The sequence below is a fragment of the Chiloscyllium plagiosum genome, unplaced genomic scaffold, assembly GCF_037043375.1.
Source record: "Chiloscyllium plagiosum isolate Xiang-an unplaced genomic scaffold, Cpla_swu_hap1 HiC_scaffold_28, whole genome shotgun sequence".
Lineage (NCBI taxonomy): Eukaryota > Metazoa > Chordata > Chondrichthyes > Orectolobiformes > Hemiscylliidae > Chiloscyllium > Chiloscyllium plagiosum.
Genome location: NW_028270166.1, coordinates 33545322 through 33567023, shown reverse-complemented (window position 1 = coordinate 33567023; position 21702 = coordinate 33545322). Strand labels below are relative to the sequence as shown.

The window sequence follows — 21702 nt, the reverse complement described above, 5'->3', positions numbered from 1 at the left end:
TAAAGAGCTACTGTTACAATCCACTTGGAGAAAAATGAATTTTAAAGAGATTAATTTTCCTGAAATGACTGACAGAATGGAAAGACCAGACACTTTTAATTGAAACATCAAACTAAACATCAATTAAAGGTCAACTAATCAACCAAATTCAAGGAAAGGTACTTTTACATGAAATAATTAATGCAATCAAGATCTGTCTTCTAGCCCTTTTTCATTGTGTGTTGCAAATTTGGAAGATATGTGGCATTTGAAGAACAGATAAAAAATCACTCTCCAGCAGGCTTACGTCTTTGGTTAGAATTGAAAATCTTTCTACTTGGTCCAGACTTCATGGATCTTATTTTCACTAGCAAGGCCCATCTCTGACTCCTTATTTTTTTCAAATCTCCCAGAGTCCTGACTGTGCTGTTCCCATTCTTCTCACTTCCCCATCCTCCATGGCAACATGATTGCATGGTCATGGGAGATGGTTATCATGGTTTAACCATCCTTTTTCAGAATGTTTTGTTGTATCTTAAGTTAATAAGACACATAACCATCTTGAGAAAGTCAGTGTTCATGACACTTAGAAGTGTAATTGGTGAGCATTGCAAATTAGGAACGCTGATTGCAAAATCTGAGTTCCTGGACAGTTCGTCAGTTTTTGCGACAAAACAGAACTGGATGGTGTAATGACCACAATGTCTGATTTTAATCAGCTCAGAAAGATTGCCACATTTTAACATAGCAGGCCATTGCAGGTACACAATCCTTTATCCAAAATTCTGAAATCCAAAAAGCTCAAAATCTGAAGCTTTTTCATGAAGTTTTTTTTCTGTATAACAAGATTATTTGGCATGCAAGCAGGTGACCCAACTCCACAAGCACTCGACTCATGACACTCAGATGTGACGTGGGGGGATGGCCCAGCACTGGCAGGCGTTAGTTGTGTCTCAGTGCTCATGGTAGTCACATGTGGGTTTGCTGTTCACTAAGATTCTTTATTTTGCACTGTGAAATACCATTTATTCTGAAATCCAAAAAATTCTGAAAAACAACTGGCCCCCTAGTAAAGGATAAAGGATTGTGCACCGGTATTACATTTAACGCTTAATTCAAAGAATTTTCCAGAACCACTCATGCTAAAATTTAAAACTTTCTATGTTAATCTCAGTACTTTTCTCTTGTTGACAGCTACTGAATGTTCTTTAATCAGCTAGACTGAATTTTGGCAACTGATGAACTTTAGAGTGGTGGTCAGGAGGAACAGAACTACAATTCCAGAAAAGGAGCTGATATTATTCTGATAATGGGAAACGTTCATGTCCTGATGCTGTATTCTGAACTTGAATATGAAAATCATCACCAAATCAACTACAAACGCGTCCTTTTCTTTCCCTTGTTGATAATGACTCCTGAAGAATTGCGGTTCCATGGGTTTGAAGCAACTTCCCATATGACCTAGAGATGGTCATTGTATACCTGTAGGTATATTCACGCAATCTGTTCAAACATGTTATGACACGTGTCTGGAGCAGAAAGAACTTGAATTCGGATCTTCTAGCCTGCACGGTGGCTCAGTGGTTAGCACTGCTGTCTCACAGCACCAATGTCCCAGGTTCGATTCCAGCCTTGGGCGACTATCTGTGTGGAGTTTGCACATTCTCCCCATGTCTGCATGAGTTTCCTCCGGGTGCTCCGGTTTCATCCCACAGTCTAAATATTGCAGGTGAATTGGCCATGCTAAATTGCCCATAGTGTTAGGTACATTAGTCAGAGGGAAATGGGTGTGGGTGGGTTACTCTTCGGAGGGTCGGTGTGGACTGGTTGGGCTGAAGAGCCTGTTTCCACACTGTAGGGAATCGAATCTAATGACTACGTTTAAACTGAGACCTTCAATTGGCAAGCTGGTTAATGTTGGTGTGGGTAATCTCAGCTGAGCCTAACTTTGCTCTTGCTCATCATGAGATTGTACTTCCTAACAGGACAAGTGGCAATTGTGGCTAACCCCAGAATACCAAGGTCACCTTCTCCACGCTATGCAGGCAGGTAACTCTCTGCCCTAACAAGGCTCAAAGCTGGGATGTTCCTGATCTAATTTAGTCCCATACTATGGAAGATAGGGATGTCACTGGACCAGGAATCCAGAAGCACAGTTATGACCAGGTGAGAAGGGCTGATTGGCACTCATTTAGTGTCTCTTTCTCTGTCAGTTGAAACAATTTTAAAAAAAACTACTTTTATCACACAACTGCAATTATACTTAGTTTACAGGTTAAAAAATGAGGAAAAGCCAATTCCAAAGTGCTCAAATGAAAAAGATTGGTGTTTTATTATCTATTAAACCCAAGGAGAAATAAGAAAATGCAACATTGAACACGTGCAGAGACCCAGGTAATGAGCTGACAAAGAAGGGGTTGGGTTATCTAATACAGACGGGCATTTGCAATTTAAAGGTTGTAGATTGCTTTGAGCTGTCTAAGTCCAACTGATTAACTGCTGTCTTGTCGCCTCCAGGATGGCAAAGCTGCAGATGTCCAGATGCTCTGAGTTTTTGTTTAAAGTTGCTTTTCGTGAACAAGTTTCTGAGCTTGAGAGAAGGAAAAAGAGCTTGCAATATCTTTGCTATTATCAGTCCATCTTGCTTTCTCTGTCTTCCTGCCCAAAGGCTACTATTGATATAAAGTTCCCTTGTAGATTTCGGTGTCTGTTTCATTTCAAGCTGGATAGGCAACCTTTAATCTCACAATATGTGGAGCTATCATGGAAGAGTAAGTAAAATACTCACTGCCAATTTCTTGATGCCAGAGTTTCAGTGCTGCTTGATTAAAATGCTAACTGTAATGCAGATGGTTTCATCCATTCCATGTGGTTTGCCTTAACTTGTCTGCTGATCACAGTAGTTACTTGAAGTCAGTAGTATTCTCCTCTATTTTTAAAAAGTTCACTTTTTAGTACATCAAAGATCAATGATGAAAACATTGACAGTCCGTTTTCAGTATGACTTCCACCCTCCTGATTTGTAGCCTAGCAAACCACTCCCTTCAGGGACAGTAGGGATGGGTAATAAATGCTGGCTTTGGCAGTGAAACCCATATTCCATGAAAGAATAAAAAATGACTTGTGTATTTATCCAGGAAGACAGGATGGCCATCTAAATGCTCACTATGGACTCTGATGGTAGGCTTCTATCAAGTTTAAATTCATGTCCTTTTACTTGATGTATATATCCAATTGTATGAAAAGGAAGACTGCACCAAAGTTTGGGTGGAAGGGTTCCCTTTGGCCTACAAGCCACTCTTTGGAGAACCCAACATTAAGCCATTGGGAACTTCTAATGACTTGGGGCATTGTTGTTTTTCTACATGTCGTTAACCTTCCCAACCAGCTGGCAACTCCATAATTGTCTGAGATAATTTAATCAAGTTATTCTGAGAAAGGAACTTTTTGTATTTTTAATGATCTTGTTGAATATGTTGTACCAGATTGTGTCTCAGTTCCTGAAAAATTGGTTTCAACCTAGTGCGTGACATCCTCTTTGAAGGTTTATTCAGAAATGCAGCTCTATGTAGAAAAGAGAAAACTATTCAAATCTGTGGATTTTGCATTTTTTACATTTAGTGATCTTAAATTTAGTGATTTTAAATTTAGTAATGCAAGGAGAGTGCATCAAATATAGCTACTCAAACAGATTAACATTGATTTTAGTTTAAATAAAATCAAGTGATGAAGTATTTATCTGAATAATTTAGCCAGACATTGCATTGGCACAGTCTGATTCCAAAATAGTTACCAGCTTTGACCTTTTGTGCTCTGTGACACTTGACTTCACAACATGGCTTGACTTGAATTAGCCATGGTCGAAAACACCTGACCCGAAATCTGGAAATGTTCAAATGTGGCAGGGCCAGAATCCTGAGGGTGCTAAATTTATGGTGCTGTGCCTGTACGTGAAGGTTGAAATTGAGTGCGATTTTAATTTATGTAGACCCACCCCCAGCTGCTGATGTCCTGTTAACCTCCCAAAGTTTACACAAACAGCATCTCCACATGGTCTGTGGAGACATGTGGTATCCCATTGCTGACTTTGCCGTTGTGGCCAACCAGCACAACTGGGGACGAAATATGGGGATTTTCAGCTTTTACATGCTGCAATTCCATAACAGGCAAGACCCTCCTTTGAACTACAGGAAGAGGGTTAGAGTATCCATTTCAACACCTCTTTCCTTTTCAGCAAAAACCTTATTTAAGATTTATTAATTGCTCACTTTGTACATACATTGGTAATTTGTATGTTGTAAATACCTTACTGATGCCAGTTATGTCTTGGAGCTGGACGTTTATTGGTTGAAGCTCACATCAGGTCTTGAGCATAGAACCTAGTTTGACACTTGACAGGAGAAGTGAAGGAGTGCTGTAGAGTCCAAGGTGCCATTTATAGTGGGGCATTCAGCTGATGTCCAAGTCCTAGGTGAAAGTGAGGACTGCAGATGCTGGAGATCAGAGTCAAGATTAGAGTGGTACTGGAAAAGCACAGCAGGTCAGGCAGCATCTGAGGAGCAGAAAAATTTGACATTTCGGGCAGGAGCCTTTCTTCAGGAATCAGGAATGTCCAGGACCTGTTCGGGTGAACCCTAAAAGCAAGTGGTGCAATTATCCAGGATATTTTAATTCAAACTGATTTATGAAGTACTTGTATGCTTTTATTAAATGGAAACCATTTATCTCCAGGTTTGTTCATTCTAAGATTGAGAAGAACACTGGCTGAATCTCTTCACTTTAATCCCCAAACAATTGACGTAGCTTGCAATATTGTAGAATTGAGCTATTTTCCTAATCAACCTGTTCAGAGATGTTATACACCTCTGGCGCAGGTGGGACTTAAAATACTGTAGAGTTAAAGTAGTTGCAGGAAACATGATTAACAAATTAAGTCAGTGTGTATTTGGGTTTCAGTATTATATCTGACCATATATAAAAATACACTTTAAAAATAGCTAAAAGCATTTGGAATGTTTGCACAGCAATACAAGCAGAAGTCATTGAGTGGTTAAAATGCTGAGGTTGCTTTTCCAGAATTAAAATTCATTAGTTTGCCTGAATAATTAGGAAACTTTTCACTCCAGTGCTATTGCAAGTGTTTTGAGATATACTCTTTTACCTCGTTTTAATAAGGAGCAGAATTTATCATCAACCGGAGGTTGGAATGATGTACATATTTTAATTTATTTCCAACAGGTATGTAACATGTAATATCAGGGAGATTGAAGAAAGTCTCTTGTGAAACAGAAGTTTTATGGCTAAGTATTGTAGCTTGCATATTGTTCTAGGCTAACAGTGAATGTTTTATGTTGTTGTGGTTCTGTTTGTCGAGCTGGAAATTTTTGTTGCAAACGTTTCGTCCCCTGTCTAGGTGACATCCTCAGTGCTTGGGAGCCTCCTGTGAAGCGCTTCTGTGGTGTTTCCTCTGGCATTTATAGTGGCCTGTCCCTGCCACTTCCGGTTGTCAGTTTCAGCTGTAGTGGCTGGTATATTGGGTCCAGGTTGATGTGTTTGTTGATGGAGTTTGTGGATGAGTGCCACTCGGCCTGGACCCAATATACCGGCCACTACAGTGGACAGCTGAAACTGACAAACGGAAGCGGCAGGGACAGGCCACTATAAATGCCGGAGGAAACACCACAGAAGTGCTTCACAGGAGGCTCCAAAGCACTGAGGATGTCACCTAGACAGGGGACGAAACGTTTGCAACAAAAAATTCCAGCTCGGCGAACAAAACCACAACAACGAGCACCCGAGCTACAAATCTTCACCCAAACTTTGAATGTTTTATGTATTGCTCAAGCCGTTTAGAGTGGAGATAAAATGATCCCCTATGTTATATTCAATATTCATGAAGAGATTAAAAGCTGATCACAATACCATCTCAGCTCAGGTCCCCCAATTGCACCACTCTCTCCGATGTTTCTGATGCTCTAAGTATTTACTAAACTGCAGTGGGTTAGGGATTTTTTAATTTCAAAAATCTACTTTATTTATAAAAAAAATCTTAGTCACATACAGTTTGGTTCTGTACAGCAACATATCAAGGAAACAAACAACTATTGCAGTTTTGATGCTATCCTAACAAACCAAAGGCATCTCTCCGATGCTCCATCACTGTAATAATGCTCACCTTTTTTGTTTAACTGCTGATTTAGGTTCTTCCTGAGATGCTATGAACTTTTGAGTTCCCTTTTGGTCAGTGTTTTGTGTAAAAGTTCACATTATGAAGAGAACGTTTAGTTTATTTGTTGTTTTCCACAGGTAACCACACATTAAAAGAACAACTGTGTAATTTTGTTACAAAGAAGTCCATCTGATTGTTCGGTGTCCTCTCTTGCTGCAGATTGCTCAGAAATATGATCTTCAGAAGGAGGAAGATCTGCGACTCTGGATCGAGGGGATGACTGGGAGGCAGATTGGGGACAACTTTCAGAAAGGCCTGAAGGATGGAGTAATCCTTTGCGAGTGAGTACTATGCCCTCCCCCTACTTTATGATTTATCAGTAAGTTAGCAACTGGCAAAATATTTATTTGTTTTCTCATTAGTCCTGAGGCAATGGTAATTAAGGTGAATTGCAGCACTGTAATTGGTCTAGTGGTTGAGGTAAGCTGAACTTTTGGTCATGAGTTGTCACTTGTAAGTAGGTGGTAAGGTAAGTTGTAAGAAGACTATAAACAGTTTACAGAAAGATGTTGACAGGTTAAGTATGTGGGCAAAACGTCGGCAAATAAACGCTGAGCTGGAAAGCTCATTTCCGGACGTTTCATCACCCTGCTAGGTAACATCTTCAGTGGGCCCACAGGCAAAGCTGTTGCTAATTCCTGCTTTCTATTTATATGTGTGGGTTTCTTTGGGTTGACGATGTCATTTCTGACGGTGACATCATTTCCTGTGGTGATGTCATTTCCTGTTCTGGAACAGGAAACAAACCTCATTGACCTTTTTTTTTGAGAAGGTGACCAAGCATGTCGATGAGGATAGAGCAGTTGGCCTGGTGTACGTGGACTTCAGTAAAGCCTTTAAGGTTCCACATGGTAGGCTGTTGGAGAAAATGCGAAGACATTTGAAGATGAAGATTTAAGATGAAGATTTCTGATTGAAGATGATTTAGCAGTTTGGATTAGAAGTTGGCTTTCTGTAAGAAGGCAATGAATGGTAGTTAATGGGAAATATTCAGCCTAGAGTCTGGTTACTAGTAGTGTGCCACAGGATCTGTTTTGGAACCATTGCAGTTTGTCCTTTTTTATAAACTACATGGACACCGGCATAGATGCATGGGATAGTAAGTTTGAAGATGATACTAAAGTCGTTAGAGTGGTGGGCAGTGTGGAAGAACGTTGCAGGGAGACTTGGATAAACTGCAGAATTGGGCTGAAAGGTAGCAAATGGAGTTCAGTGCAGATAAATGTGAGGTGATTCACTTTGGGAAGAATAACAGGAAGACAGAATACTGGGTTAATGGAAACATTCTTGGTAGTGTGGATGTGCAGAGGGATCTTGGTGTCCGTGTGCATAGATCCCTAAAGGTTGCCACCCAAGTTGATAATGCTGTTAAGAGGGCATATAGTGTTACGTTTATTGGTAGAGAGTTCCGGAGCCATGATGTCATTCTGCTACTGTACAAAACACTAGTGCGGCCTCACTTGAAATATTGTGTGCAGTTCTGGTCGCTCCCATTACAGGAAGGATGTGGAATCTTTGGAAAAGGTGTAGAGATTTACCAGAATGTTGCCTGATCTGGAGGGAAGGTCTTATGAGGAAAGGCTGAGGGGCTTGGGTCTGTTCTCATTGAAGAGAAGAAGGCTAAGAGGGGATTTGATAGAGACATACAAGATGATCAGAGGATTAGATAGAGTGGACTGGACATCCTTTTCCTAGGATGATGACATCTGCTTGTACTAGGAGGCATAACTGCAAATTGTGGGGTGATAGATTTAAGACAGATGTCAGAGGCAGGTTCTTTACTCAGTGGTAAGGGCATGGAATGCCTGCCTGCCAATGTAGTTAACTCAGCCACATTAGGGGCATTTAAACAGGCAATGGATAAATATATGGATGATGATGGGGTAGTGTAGGGTGATGGGCTTAGATTACAGGTCGATGCAACGTTGAGGGCTGAAGGGCTGCTCTGAGGCAAATAGAACAAGTTGAAGTTAACAAAAACATCTCTATATCTTTTTTTTTTATTGATCAACAGATTAGGACTGGATTTCAAACATTTTCCCATTTAGGACACTACCAGCCCCTTGCACTTCCATGTCATGTGTAAGTTCTAGTCTAGTGACATTATCACTAGAGTATCAATCCGGAGTAATGTCCTGGGGAGCCAGGTTCAATCCCCCATGGCAGATGGTGGAATTTGAATTCAATATTTTTAAAAATCTGGAATTAAGAATCTAACTATGACCACAAATCCATTGTTGATTGTAGGAAAAGCCTGTCTGATTCATTTAATGTCCTTTTAGGGAAGGAGAATGCTATTGTTACCTGGGCTGTCCAACATGTGACTCCAGACCACATCAATGTGGCTGATTCTCAAACTGCCCTCTGGACCATTAGCAACTGGGCAATAAAGGCTGGCCTAGCCAGCAACGTTCTCATCACATGAATGCGATGCAGAGCGGAACTCATTCTGTACAGCAGCAATATTGCAAATCAGTTCTAACCCCAACATTTGGTTTGTGCACCAGGTACTCCCACACCAGCACTGTTGTGGCTTCTGACTTAGATTTCCAAGTTAAGGACAGCTTTGCCTGCACTTGGTCAAAGCTGTATTAAGTTGTCTTAACTTCATTATTATTGAGATCCTCACAGTTAACAGATACAGTCCATCATTTTGGTTTACATGCATTAACCCACCATCAGGGGCTGGAGGGGATGCTCTTTAGAAGGTCAATGCAGGCTCAATGAGCCAAATGGCCTCTACTCTACACAGTGATTCTGTTCTATGATTCTAAAATATCTTATTTGTTAAAGATTTGAGTTTCACTTGACAAAGGTTACATGATTTACATTTTGACCAAGTTTGCAGAAAATGCCTTATGGAGTAGCTTTGTATTAGAAGAAATAGCCTTTGGTTAACGTCCTGATGTGTCTGCACCTCTGATGTGTTGAACCTTGAGGGAGGCAGTGTTAGTGTCAGTGTCTCTACCAAGAGGTACAAGGAATGGTTCCTTGTGGAGGGCTGACATGGGAGGGGAAGGAAACGTGTCTGGGGGTGGAAATGGCCAATGATCCTCTGCATGTGGATGCTGGCCGGATGGTAGGTGAGGACCGGGGTGACCTTGTGAGAGCGGGAGGTGAGGGTCAAGGTGCAGGAGACTGGTTAGACCAGGTTGAGGGCCCTGTCAACTACAAGGCTGGGGAATCCTAGTGTTGAGAAAGATTTAAGCCCCAGACTGAGCTCCTGGTTTCGGTTATACCACTGTAGGCAGAGGTGAGTGAAGTCAGGCACCTCTGTGTTGGAGCAAATAAAAATAGCATTACAACTGTTTAACTGAACTAGGTCCCTTGTCTTAGTTCATTGGAAGTGACTTTGCCTGAATCAAATTAGAGAGATCTTCAATTGTAGAAGTATTGTATCTGATCCTTGTCTAAACTGAATACTGACTAGAATAGGTGATTAGAAAGAGCACTGGGAACCTGGATGATTTCACCCACCCCCCCCAACCCAATCAGGGAGGAGGCACTGAATTGAACTGTGACACTACCTCATCTGTTCACATCAGCCATCCACAGACTCTGTTGTTGTGGGGAAAATCACCAGCCTCTGAGTCAGAGTCAGGGTTCAACGATAGAGTTTATTGTACAAGGAAATACCAGAGCTCCAGGGAGAGAGACACCAACAGCACAGTGGTCAACTGCAATTCTTCTCTCAACCCAGAGCACGTGTGAAGATACATTTATGCATTTTGTAATATAGTAGGTCAGTGATGAGATATAACATGGTTTGTCTATTGCAGAATCGTTAATAGTATCGCTGCAGTTATTGTCAGTTCCAGCGCAATCTTTGTTAATTTCAGTGTGGTCATTCAGTTTCAGCGCAGATGTTGTCAGTTTCAATGTCTGCGTGGAAGTCCATTGCTGTAGTAATGGGCGCTAATCACTCTTCCTGAGAAGGGTGATTACTGCAGTCCTGGCTATTATCACTCTGTATTGAGTCCGTATTAGACTGTTAGCATTTCTATCAGAGGTGTTTGCTGGATGCAGACACTTTGGTAGGCAGTATATGCTACTCGTGTATTCTCTTCCCCCACCTACCTTAAACTAATCAACTAGGTTATGAGTGCATTGTGCTGGCATTCTGGTGGCCTCCAGCAGCGTCTGTGTTTGCTCTGCTGTCTCTTGCCATCTTATGTGCCAAGTGGCCAATTTATGGCTCAGTGGCCATCTTGTGTGCCCAGTGTCACCCTGCGCTGTGCCATCTCCCACTCACTGTAGACCATTAGAATAGGTGGAACTATTGTAAAACATAAATATTAACCCCTTCAGAACCACAGTCTTAGTTCAGTTCTGTCTAGTTGTTTGTGTTACACAAGTAACTCCCATAATATGGTGATGAAAGCACCGCTTCATGCAACCAGGGATTATTGGCTGTGAGAGTGTACTGTGGGGCATGGGTTCTGTACTGTCTATAGTGCAATAAATCATGATTCAGTGTCCAAGGCCTGTGTGGTGGGCCTCCTCTATATCTCCTAATATGCTTTAGATTGACTGTGGAGTGATTGAGTGAGATTCCCTGGTATTTCTAGATAAAGAGATTGCCTGATCTGTGACTGAGTCATGCAAGCCCCCACCTTACTGGAGGGATGTTAGGAAGACTGATTGGATGCTGCTGACTAGTGCTGTGAAGTTTTATATCCAGTTGAGACAGTAGATGTAGCCAATTACTTTGACAACTCATCTAAAAGGTGGCACTACCAACAATGCTCTATATTCCCTCAGTAAAGCACTTAATTTTCAGCCGAGATTTTGTACTCCAATCTCCGCTTAATCTAATGATCTTCTGACTCTACGCTGACAGATCTGCAAACTAAGGTGTTCCATGGAATAAAATAGACTTTGTCTTATTCAGTTACTGTAAATCAGTGGCCCTGATTATATTTCAAAGACAAATACTAAAATGTTCTGTAACCATTTTTTTTTCATTCTTTCCACCTAATTAGGCTGATGAACAAACTCATGCCCAACTCTGTGAAGAAAATCAACCGGTCAGCTTTAAACTGGCATCAGGTAAAACAATACACCAGTACCTTTGATTGTAACAGTTGGAGAAAGTGATCCAAAGATTTTGACAACATACTTGCTGGAAATTTCCAGCTGCTTTAGGTTTTAATGAAGAAAATTTTGGTTTGGTCAGTGCTACAGAGAGGACATATGAGTATCAGAACAGAGGAACCGAGAGAGATCTCGGTGTGAAGGGGATAAGTTCTGAAGCAAAAACTCAATTCCTTCATCTAATGAGGTGATGGTTAAGGGGAATCCTATCGCTGAGGGAAAGAATGTGTTAAATGGGGTTTTTTAAAGGAAACCACCTCGTCCTAAAACATAAACCTGAGGTCAAATCATATAGAATACATTCAGGTTCTTTCAGGTTGAGAATTATTCTATCCTTGTTTTGAACAGCTGGAGAATTTGTCCAATTTCATCAAAGCAATGCAGAATTATGGTATCAAGCCACATGACACATTTGAGGCAAATGATCTTTTTGAGAATGGGAACATGACCCAGGTACAGACAGCACTGCTAGCCCTGGCAGGGATGGTAAGTACCAGACTAACACCAGATAAAAGTGATTTAAGTTGATTATTCTGCTATTTCTCCAGCAATGTCACAGCTTTAATACATTGCAATCCTTAATTCATGCAGTCTGTGGTCCAGAAGATCTGGCAGATTGACTTTATTACTCTTGTTGCTGGTCCACCTATTTTTTAATAGTCGATTTTAAATCAGCTCCTCCCTCTCGCTGTCCTTATCCTTTCCTCTCCCTCCACATCCTGTCCGTCCTTATACTCAACAGCATTGGTCTATATAGTCACTGACTGAGAGTTAATTGTAAGGTTCTTGGCAAATGAAAAATTGAAGGATGTTCTAAAAGGTTTTTTTGTCTATCTTGCACACTGTTTTCATTTTCAGTTTTTGTGATGGTCTGCACAACATCGAGGGCTGAAGGGCCTGTACTGTTCTATGTTTCACACTTATTGAATTCACTTACCCTACATGAGATATTGATTTAGATGTGTGAACTTCAGAATACTCAATCTTGTCCCTCATTGTTCATTTACTTGCACAGACCAAAGTTGGAACTTAATGCTCCCTAGACACTAGGGAGGAATATTTTTAATAGAAGTGTTTGCCACATATTATCCCTGGAAATTGAAACATCAGAGTTCAGAAACTGTGGTATGAAGGCCCCATTCAGTTATAGATTAATCTTTCAGTTGACATGGTGATTAATATTGCTGATAGAGGTGCAATATAAATTCAACTATGTTATGAGAGGGCAATCTGTATGATAAAATGGTAGGGTTGTGCTATGAGCGTATATGGGCCTTAGTTAGCTGTGGAATGGGCCAAATGACTAAAATATGTACTTGGAGATTTTACAACCTATCCAATACCCTGTCATTCCTAGGCAAAAACTAAGGGAGTGAATGCTGGAGTTGATATTGGTGTCAAATATGCCGACAAGCAGCAGCGCAGTTTTGACCAGGAGACCTTGAATGCTGGACAATGTGTCATTGGACTTCAGGTATTCATATTTGATGTTTTAAGCTCAAATTCTTGATGGCAATAAATATCTGAATGATATCGAGCTGTAAGTCCTCTGATTATACTAGTAAATCCCAACATGATAGCATGACCACAGGGGACTGAGAGCAGAGGATTTCAGGATATGCTCTTGCTCTCAGTTGCTGTTCAGTAATCCATGCTGTAAGTTTCAAACGCAGGAACATTGTATGAGGATAGGCTTGACATTGATTGTGATGCTCTTGTATTTGAAGACCTGCCACCAAGGGTTGTATGTGGATAAAGGCCAGGGGCTGGGGAACTGGAGGAAACTCTCTTCATCCAGAACCAGTGGCTTCAGGAAAGGTGGACAGAAAATTTTAAAAAGACAGATGTTGCAAGATTTTATAAAGAGTCTCCACCTATAGTCAGCTGTCTCTTCTACATCTAGGCATTGTATTTATTATTTTGCATCTCTTTCCGCTCAGATGGGAACTAATAAATGTGCTAGCCAGGTGGGAATGAGTGCCTATGGTACCAGACGACATCTTTATGATCCACGCTCCCAAATCCCTGCTTCCATGGACCAGTCTACTATTAGTTTACAGATGGGGACCAACAAGGGAGCAAGTCAGGTTTGTGCCATTTGCTTGTTCCTACTGTTCAGGCCAGTTGTTAATTTGACAATTGAAACGGGGAAAGCACAATTCCAATCTTCAACTGTGAATATGTGCACAGATCAGTTCCATAGTGTCAGGTGTAGCCCAGTATTACATTCCTACTTGAGACGGAAGGTTGTTGCTCCACCTCAGGACCTTGTGCACTGCACCTAGGCTGACACTGCAGTGCAGTGAGGGAGTGCTGAACTGAGATGTCAGCTTTCAGATGAGACTTCTGACTGAAGCCCTATTCTTCTTCCTCAAACATATATCATCAGTATTTGACGAAGGGATGAGAAGTTCTCACATTTTCTGGATAGCTTTTATCCTTAAATCAGCGTCACTAAAACAGATGACCTGACCAGACCCCTCTTTTGTTTGTTAATTTTCCTGTGTGAAAGTGGCTGCTGAACACACTATATAATGCAACTGTGACACTTGCCAAAAATAACAATTGTTGGCTGAAAAGTTCTTCTGGGACACCCCAGAGCTGTGAAACATGCTGAAAATGCAAATCCTTTTCTCCTTCTGCATATCCTGATTTATTTTTTGTAATTGGTGACATTCTTGAGTTATAGTGGCATTAACTGTAGTTCAGATAATTTAAGACTCTGAATGCAGTTTGTTGAATAGCTGATCATAGGAAAGTAGTAACGGTAGCTAATGTGATGTTTAGCAAATTCTTAAGAGCGTGACAAACAGGAGTAGGTGTAAGGCATGTGATCTCTCTAGCCTACTCCTCAATTCACTCAGCTGTGAGCTGATCTTCTGCATCAAATCCCATGTTGCAGCCTATGCCCATGTTTTTGAAGCCCTTAATGCCCATCCTTCTCAGTCTTTAATATACTGACCATCCCGTTGTCCTCTGGGATGAGGGATTCCAAACAGTTCGTAATGCTGAGGGAGTAAAGAAATTTGTCTTCCATCTCCGTCTTAAATGACTGACTATTTGACAAGATTGTATTGGTGTGTTGTTGGAAGACTCCCACTGAGAACGGGCATCCACCTCCTAGTTTTCATGATTCCTGGCTTCTCGATGCATTTTGTCTTGTGAATGTCTGTCTGTCTGTCTGTCTGTGTTGCATGATCCCCATAATTCCAGGGAAGCAGATTATTTGTTTGCTTTAGTCCCTATCCTGTTCCAGGATTTAATTTACCTTTGGGTTGAAACAACTGCTATGAATTTTTTTTTGTACATCCAAGTGGGGTTTATTTTAGCACCTTTTCTGTTAAAAACTGAAAATTAATTTTGGATATTTACAGCCCTTCGAGTTAAAGGGTTAAAATGTTATGGGGAGAAAGTGGGAACAAGGTACTCAGTTGGATGATCGGCCATGGTCAGATTGAATAGAGACAAAAATACTGCAGATGCTGGAATCCAAGGTAGACAAACAGGAGGCTGGGAGAACACAGCCTTGAAGAAGGGTTATACCCAAAACATTGACTTCTCCACCTCCTGATGCTGCCTGGCTTGCTGTGTTCACCCAGCCTCCTGCTTGTCTACCTTGGTCATATTGAATGACAGATCAGACTCAAAGGGTCAAATGACTTAGTCCATCTTCAGTTTTCTGTTTCCATGTCTCTTGATAGACTTTGACTGCATGTTATACTGCTATAACCAGTTTTCTTGACTGATAACCTTTTGAACAATTCCACTGTCATTCAGGCTGGTATGACTGCACCAGGTACCCGGCGACCCATTTACGATAAGAAGCTCGGCACGGAGCAATGTGACAGCAGTACGGCATCGCTGCAAATGGGGAGCAATCAAGGAGCCAACCAAAGTGGCACCAACTTTGGTCTGGGACGCCAGATCTACAATCCCAAGTATTGTCCAAATGCTGGGCCTGGACTGAATGGAAGCAATTCCGATTGCAGTGGAGAGCCCTTTCCAGAAAGTCCTGCCGGTTATCCTGCACAATACGACTGAATCTCTGCTACAATATTGCAAGGAAGGAGAAGGCAACTCAGTGTCCAGCTTCTATGTGTGACTAACTTGCAAGTGGTTAAAATCCCCTGTATCTCTCAAGCTGTTCTTAAACATCTCTCCATTCCTGATTTTTTTTTTTAACTTTTAATGAATATGATCCAAATTTGATGGTGTCTTTTATTTACTGAAACCATTTTACTTCTTGACATAATTAAAACTGAAAGAACTGTGGATGCTGTAAATCAGAAACAAAAAACACAAATTGCTGGAAAAGCTCAGCAAGTCTGACAGCATTGTGGAGAGAAATCCGTTTACGTTTCAGGTCAGCTTTAAATTCTGAGGGGGGGGGGGGGTCACTTGACCTGAAATGTTAACTCTGATTTCTCTTCACAGGTGTTGCTAGACCTGCTGAGCTTTTCCAGCACTTTCTACTACTTGTTACTACTTGACATTTTAAAAAATCCTGTAGTGATTGAGCAAAGGGAAATGTTTTTCATAAGGTCCTTTTCTCTTGTACAAGAAATTTAAAAGAAGGTTTTCAGAGAGGTAAGATTCTAACTTGATGGGATGTAGAGGGTGGGTACGAGAGGTGTCGAGGGCTGGCACCATTAATGAGGTGACTGAATAATTAACATTTAGGAATGATGCTGCTGAAACAATATTGACAGATTGTTCCTTCAAACCACCTCAGCACATGTCACTCCTCACCATTATGGTTTCCACTGATGGTTTAACATAGTATGTATCTTTGTAATTTTTTAACACATACATTGTTTCCTCCCTGAAGAAGGTGGGAATGATCCAGAATTTCAATGTTTTCAAAAACTAGTCATTCATGAGAGCAGGCTGGGTGGGAAAATGCAGCCACCTGTTTTCAATTTTTCCACTCTGCCAAATCAAATAACATTCCAAAACCATTGCGTTTACATTTTATTTTGTTGTTGCTTTTAAAAACAAACTGGATTTTTTTTTTTAAATCTAACATTCCAAAGGATTAGGAGTGTGGAGATTGTGTATAGAGTAAACCCTGGGAACGAAGTCTTGCACAATGCTTGGGCCCATGAGCTACAGAGCTTTGGTTTTTCAATGCAGGGCAAGATGGATTCTTAAAACTTTGAGTTTTCATTTCCCCAAAAGTCTGTCTCATGATTTTGATAAACTTCTTTAGAAATCTTTTGATTCTGATTATTGCTGAGCCTATTGAGAAGTTATACTTTGTCATCAGTAATTTGCTTATTCTGCAGTGCTCTTCAGTTTAACTAGCTGCAATCCTCTTTTCATACACTCTGGCCGTTGCTACTATAAGCAAGAGCTAAACTGCTCCAAACACAGTCATTGGAAACATAGTTTCAAAACTGAACTGATAATCTTACAGTTCAGACGACATTATGAAATTGTCACACACCCATTGTTACACGTGACTGAAATCCTGGTTGCAAGACTATTAAGTTTGTAGAAGGAATCTCCGGGTAAGGAGAGGATTTATGCTGCACCTGTTGTGCTAGTGGCCATGTTCAGACACCAGTTCCAGGAATACTGTTTGTTTACTTCTAAACTTGGAGAGACTTAGAGATGGAGAGAATAACTGCCATATCCTCCTAAAGGTATCCTGAATATCCACATCCAGGGGCAAGGAGTTACGTCAGCATAATTTCATTACACCATGAGATAAATCAACTACAGTTTGGTTTCATTTGCAAAGTAAAGGCTTCAACTCTAGGAAATATGTTTGATTCTCTTTACTCCATTTTTCCATGTAAGCTGCTGAATGGAAGATTAAGCTGCTATTACATTAGAAAATATTGTGCCTTCAAACTTTACTAGCTCTCTCTCCTGTGGACCACTTGTCAGTAGTGAAGTGTTCCCTGTACTGTATATGCAGATTATTTGTAACTTTCTTAGTAATTAAATGTTTTTATAATTTTCCATGTGTCGTTTTATTTGACAGTATACATCTCACTTTGCAATTTCTGTGGCCTTACTGGTGGGTGGTCAGGAATCTGAAGCAAAGGTTGCGGTAATTCAACTTTTAACTTGGCCTGTCCCTTTCATGACCAACTATTCCAAGTCGGTATTTCAGTTGTGGGATGTGGGCATCACTGACTCTGGCAGCATTTATTACTTATTCCTAATTGTAAAGAGGGCAGTTAAGAGTCAACCACATTGATGTGGGCCTGAAGTCACACTTAGTCCAGACTAGTCGAGAACATTGGATTTCTTTCCTGAAAGGAGATTTCTGGATAATTGTGTTCAAATGAAAAATCATTACTATTACTGGTTGTAATTGCTTATAGATGTCAAGCTCACAGTGAAATGTGATTTTTCTCCTTTTATTTGTAAAGAAGTGTGATGATGGATGTGGAAGGCTGTGTGTCTGGTCATGTTTGTTCCACTTACAAATGCAAACTTTTTTCTTTTTAATTAAACAGTCCTAGGGCTTAATACAAAACATTGCAAAATCTAATTTACGAAGTATCTTCAGCGAAAAAGAAATCAAAACTGTATGTATGCTATTCGATGACGATTATTTTATGACCTTTAACTGTATGATAATATGTTGATGAAAACATAATCCAAATCTCTACAATTTGCAACTAACCATTGCATCTGTTACATGGTTATACTAGTGTCTAACTTGCCATGAGTAATTCCTTGCCCCATCCAATAACCTAACTTTATCCCCATTTCTCTCCATGAACATTGCTCAATGAGTGTTGCTTGCCCTGTACTATACTCCTGAGCAGGTGAGCAGGAAAGTGGCAAATGATACTTCAACAAAAGGAAATGTGAGGTGATGTATTAAAAGAGAACAAACAAAGTGCAGAATATACTATTAATGGGAGACTCCTGATGAGGGGTGTAGAGGAAGTGAGGGACACCAGTGGAACTCCTCGAATCCATGATGGTAACAGGACTGGTTGAACTGGTGAAGCAGCCAAAGGAATCTAATCCTTTTATTCAGAGAGGAATAGAACATAAGAGCACTGAGGTTATGCTGGAACAAACTAAATGATTAGACCACAGAAAGGAGGTAGACCGGGTGTAAAGGAGATTTCCAAGGATTGGGAAAATGCATCTGAGAAGTTTGGATGGGTTGGAGGAGTTCTCCTTGAAGCAGAGATGGCTGAGGGGAGATTTGTTCAGAATAGTGTTTTGAAACAGCCTGTATACCTTTTTAGAGAGGTTGGGGACTGAAGAATATTGTTTTAAAGTGATTGGTAGAAGTATTAAACTTTATTAAAATAGTGACTGGGACTTGTGTTGTTTTTGCCAAGAATCCTGGGTGAATGATCATTCTGTTTGTAGAGCAGCTTCTGGTCGAATCATTGCAACCCTGAGGTTGCTCACATTTGTGATATGATGTGGAGGTGCTGATGTTGAACTGGGATGGACGAGTCAGAAGTCCCATGACACCAGGTTATAGTTCAGCGAAGGAGCACTGCTCTGAAGCTTGAGATTTCAAATAAAACCTGGTGTCATGTGACCTACAGATTACAGATTACATTACAATGTAGAAACAGGCCCTTCGGCCCAACAAGTCCACACCGACCCGCCGAAGCGAACCCACCCATACCCCTACATTTACCCCTTACCTAACACTACAGGTAATTTAGTATGGCCAATTCACCTGACCCTGCACATCTTTGGACTGTGGGAGGAAACCGGAGCACCCGGAGGAAACCCACGCAGACACTGGGAGAACGTGCAAACTCCACACAGTCAGTCGCCTGAGGCGGGAATTGAACCCGGATCTCTGACGCTGTGAGGCAACAGTGCTAACCACTATGCCACCGTGCCGCCCACTTCTGACACTTGTGACAGATCAAGGACTCTGCAGTGGAGAAAGCTCTGTTTGAGGTATGAGGGCCTAAGGTATCTTTATTTTTTTTTTAACAAAGTTCATCAGGTCTTCCAGGAATCAGTTATCCTGCAGCATAAAGAGAGAGTCCAGAGCCATTTATGCAAACCTTCCCTTTTTATTTTTAAACACCTTTGTCAAAATTAGAATACTAATACTGTCTACTCCTACTAACTAAGATGAGGAGGAGTTTCTTCTGAGGGCTGAGTCTTTGGAGTTTTTTGCCACAGAACTGTGGGGGTAGAGTCCTTGTGTGTATTTTAAGGCTGAGACAGATTCCTGATGAACAGGGGAATTGAGAGTTATGAGGAAAAGGCAGAAAAGTGGGTGTGAGGAATGTGTTCACCATCCCTCCAGACTTGCCCCTCTCTGAGGATGAAAGATCAGTCCTCAGCAGAGGTCTCACCTTTGTTCCCACACGTTCTCGGGTCAATGAATTCAATACACGGAGTGACACCGAACAATTCTTCCGCCGCCTTCGCCTCCGTGCCTCCTCCTTCAATCAAGACTCTCGCCCACCCTCTGACGACCCCTTCTCCCACCTCCAACACACCCCGTGCTGGCCTCCTACCTGCCCTCGACCTCTTCATAGCAAACTGCCGCCGCGATATTAACCGCTACCTGAACTCCCCCACCCCTCCCACCCACTCCAACCTCTCACCCTCGGAACGCGCAGCCCTCCACTCCCTCCGTTCCAACCCCAACCTCACCATCAAACCAGCTGACAAGGGAGGCGCAGTAGTAGTTTGGCGCACTGACCTTTACACCGCTGAGGCCAAACGCCAGCTCACAGATACCTCCTCCTACCGTCCCCTTGACCATGACCCCACCCCCCACCACCAAACCATCATCTCCCAGACCATCCATAACCTCATCACCTCAGGGGACCTCCCATCCACCGCCTCCAACCTCATAGTCCCACAACCCCGCACCGCCCGTTTCTACCTCCTGCCCAAAATCCACAAACCTGACTGCCCCGGACGACCCATCGTCTCAGCCTGCTCCTGCCCAACCGAACTCATCTCGGCATACCTCGACACGGTCCTGTCCCCATTAGTCCAAGAACTCCCCACCTACGTTCGTGACACCACCCACGCCCTCCACCTCCTCCAGGATTTCCGCTTCCCCGGTCCCCAACGCCTCATCTTCACCATGGACATCCAGTCCCTGTACACCTCCATCCCCCATCACGAAGGACTCAAAGCACTCCGCTTCTTCCTTTCCCGCCGTACCACCCAGTACCCTTCCACCGACACCCTCCTTCGACTGACCGAACTGGTCCTCACCCTGAACAACTTTTCTTTCCAATCCTCCCACTTTCTCCAAACGAAAGGAGTAGCCATGGGCACCCGCATGGGCCCCAGCTATGCCTGCCTCTTCGTAGGGTATGTGGAACAATCCATCTTCCGCAACTACACTGGCCCCACCCCCCATCTTTTCCTTCGCTACATTGATGACTGTATCGGCGCTACCTCGTGCTCCCACGAGGAGGTTGAACAGTTCATCCACTACACTAACACCTTCCACCCCAACCTCAAATTCACCTGGACAGTCTCAGACTCCTCCCTCCCCTTCCTAGACCTTTCTGTTTCTATCTCAGGCGACCGAATCAACACGGACATCTACTACAAACCAACCGACTCCCACAGCTACCTGGACTACACCTCCTCCCATCCTGCCCCCTGTAAAAACGCCATCCCATTCTCCCAATTCCTTCGACTCCGCCGCATCTGCTCCCAGGAGGACCAGTTCAAAATACGTACAACACAGATGGCCTCCTTCTTCAAGGACCGCAATTTCCCCCCCGACGTGGTCGACGGTGCCCTCCACCGCATCTCCTCCACTTCCCGCTCCTCCGCCCTTGAGCCCCGCCCCTCCAACCGCTACCAGGACAGAACCCCACTGGTCCTCACCTACCACCCCACCAATCTCCATGTACAGCGCATCATCCGCCGTCACTTCCGCCACCTCCAAACAGACCCCAGCACCAAGGATATATTTCCCTCCCCTCCCCTATCAGCTTTCCGTAGAGACCACTCCCTCCGCGACTCCCTTGTCAGATCCACACCCCCCACCGACCCAACCTCCACTCCCGGCACCTTCCCTTGCAACCGCAGGAGGTGCAACACTTGCGCCCATACCTCTCCCCTCACTTCTCTCCAAGGCCCCAAAGGAAACTTCCATATCCGCCACAGATTCACCTGCACCTCCACCCATGTCATCTACTGCAGCCGGTGTGGCCTCCTCTATATTGGGGAGACAGGCCGCCTACTTGCGGAGTGATTCAGAGAGCACCTCTGGGCCACCCGGACGAACCAACCCAACCAACCTGTAGCACAGCATTTCAACTCCCCCTCCCACTCCACCGAGGATATGCAGGTCATTGGACTCATCCACCGCCAAACCACAACAACCCGACGGTCGGAGGAGGAGCGTCTTATCTTCCGACTGGGAATCCTCCAACCGCAGGGGATGAACTTGGACTTCACCAGTTTCTTCA

General features: G+C 42.7%; 1 protein-coding gene across 1 annotated transcript in view; it reads left to right on the top strand.

The window, feature by feature from the left end:
* LOC122565246 (calponin-2-like) overlaps positions 1-17269 on the top strand; it is a 42014-nt gene extending 24745 nt beyond the window's left edge. Inside the window, exons 2-7 of the mRNA XM_043721015.2 lie at positions 6368-6489; positions 11191-11257; positions 11651-11788; positions 12660-12776; positions 13243-13389; positions 15080-17269. Of these exons, the coding sequence (XP_043576950.1) occupies positions 6368-6489; positions 11191-11257; positions 11651-11788; positions 12660-12776; positions 13243-13389; positions 15080-15343 (855 nt within the window). The 3' untranslated portion in view covers positions 15344-17269. The remainder of the gene's footprint in view (positions 1-6367; positions 6490-11190; positions 11258-11650; positions 11789-12659; positions 12777-13242; positions 13390-15079) is intronic.
* Positions 17270-21702: the final 4433 nt, after the last annotated feature.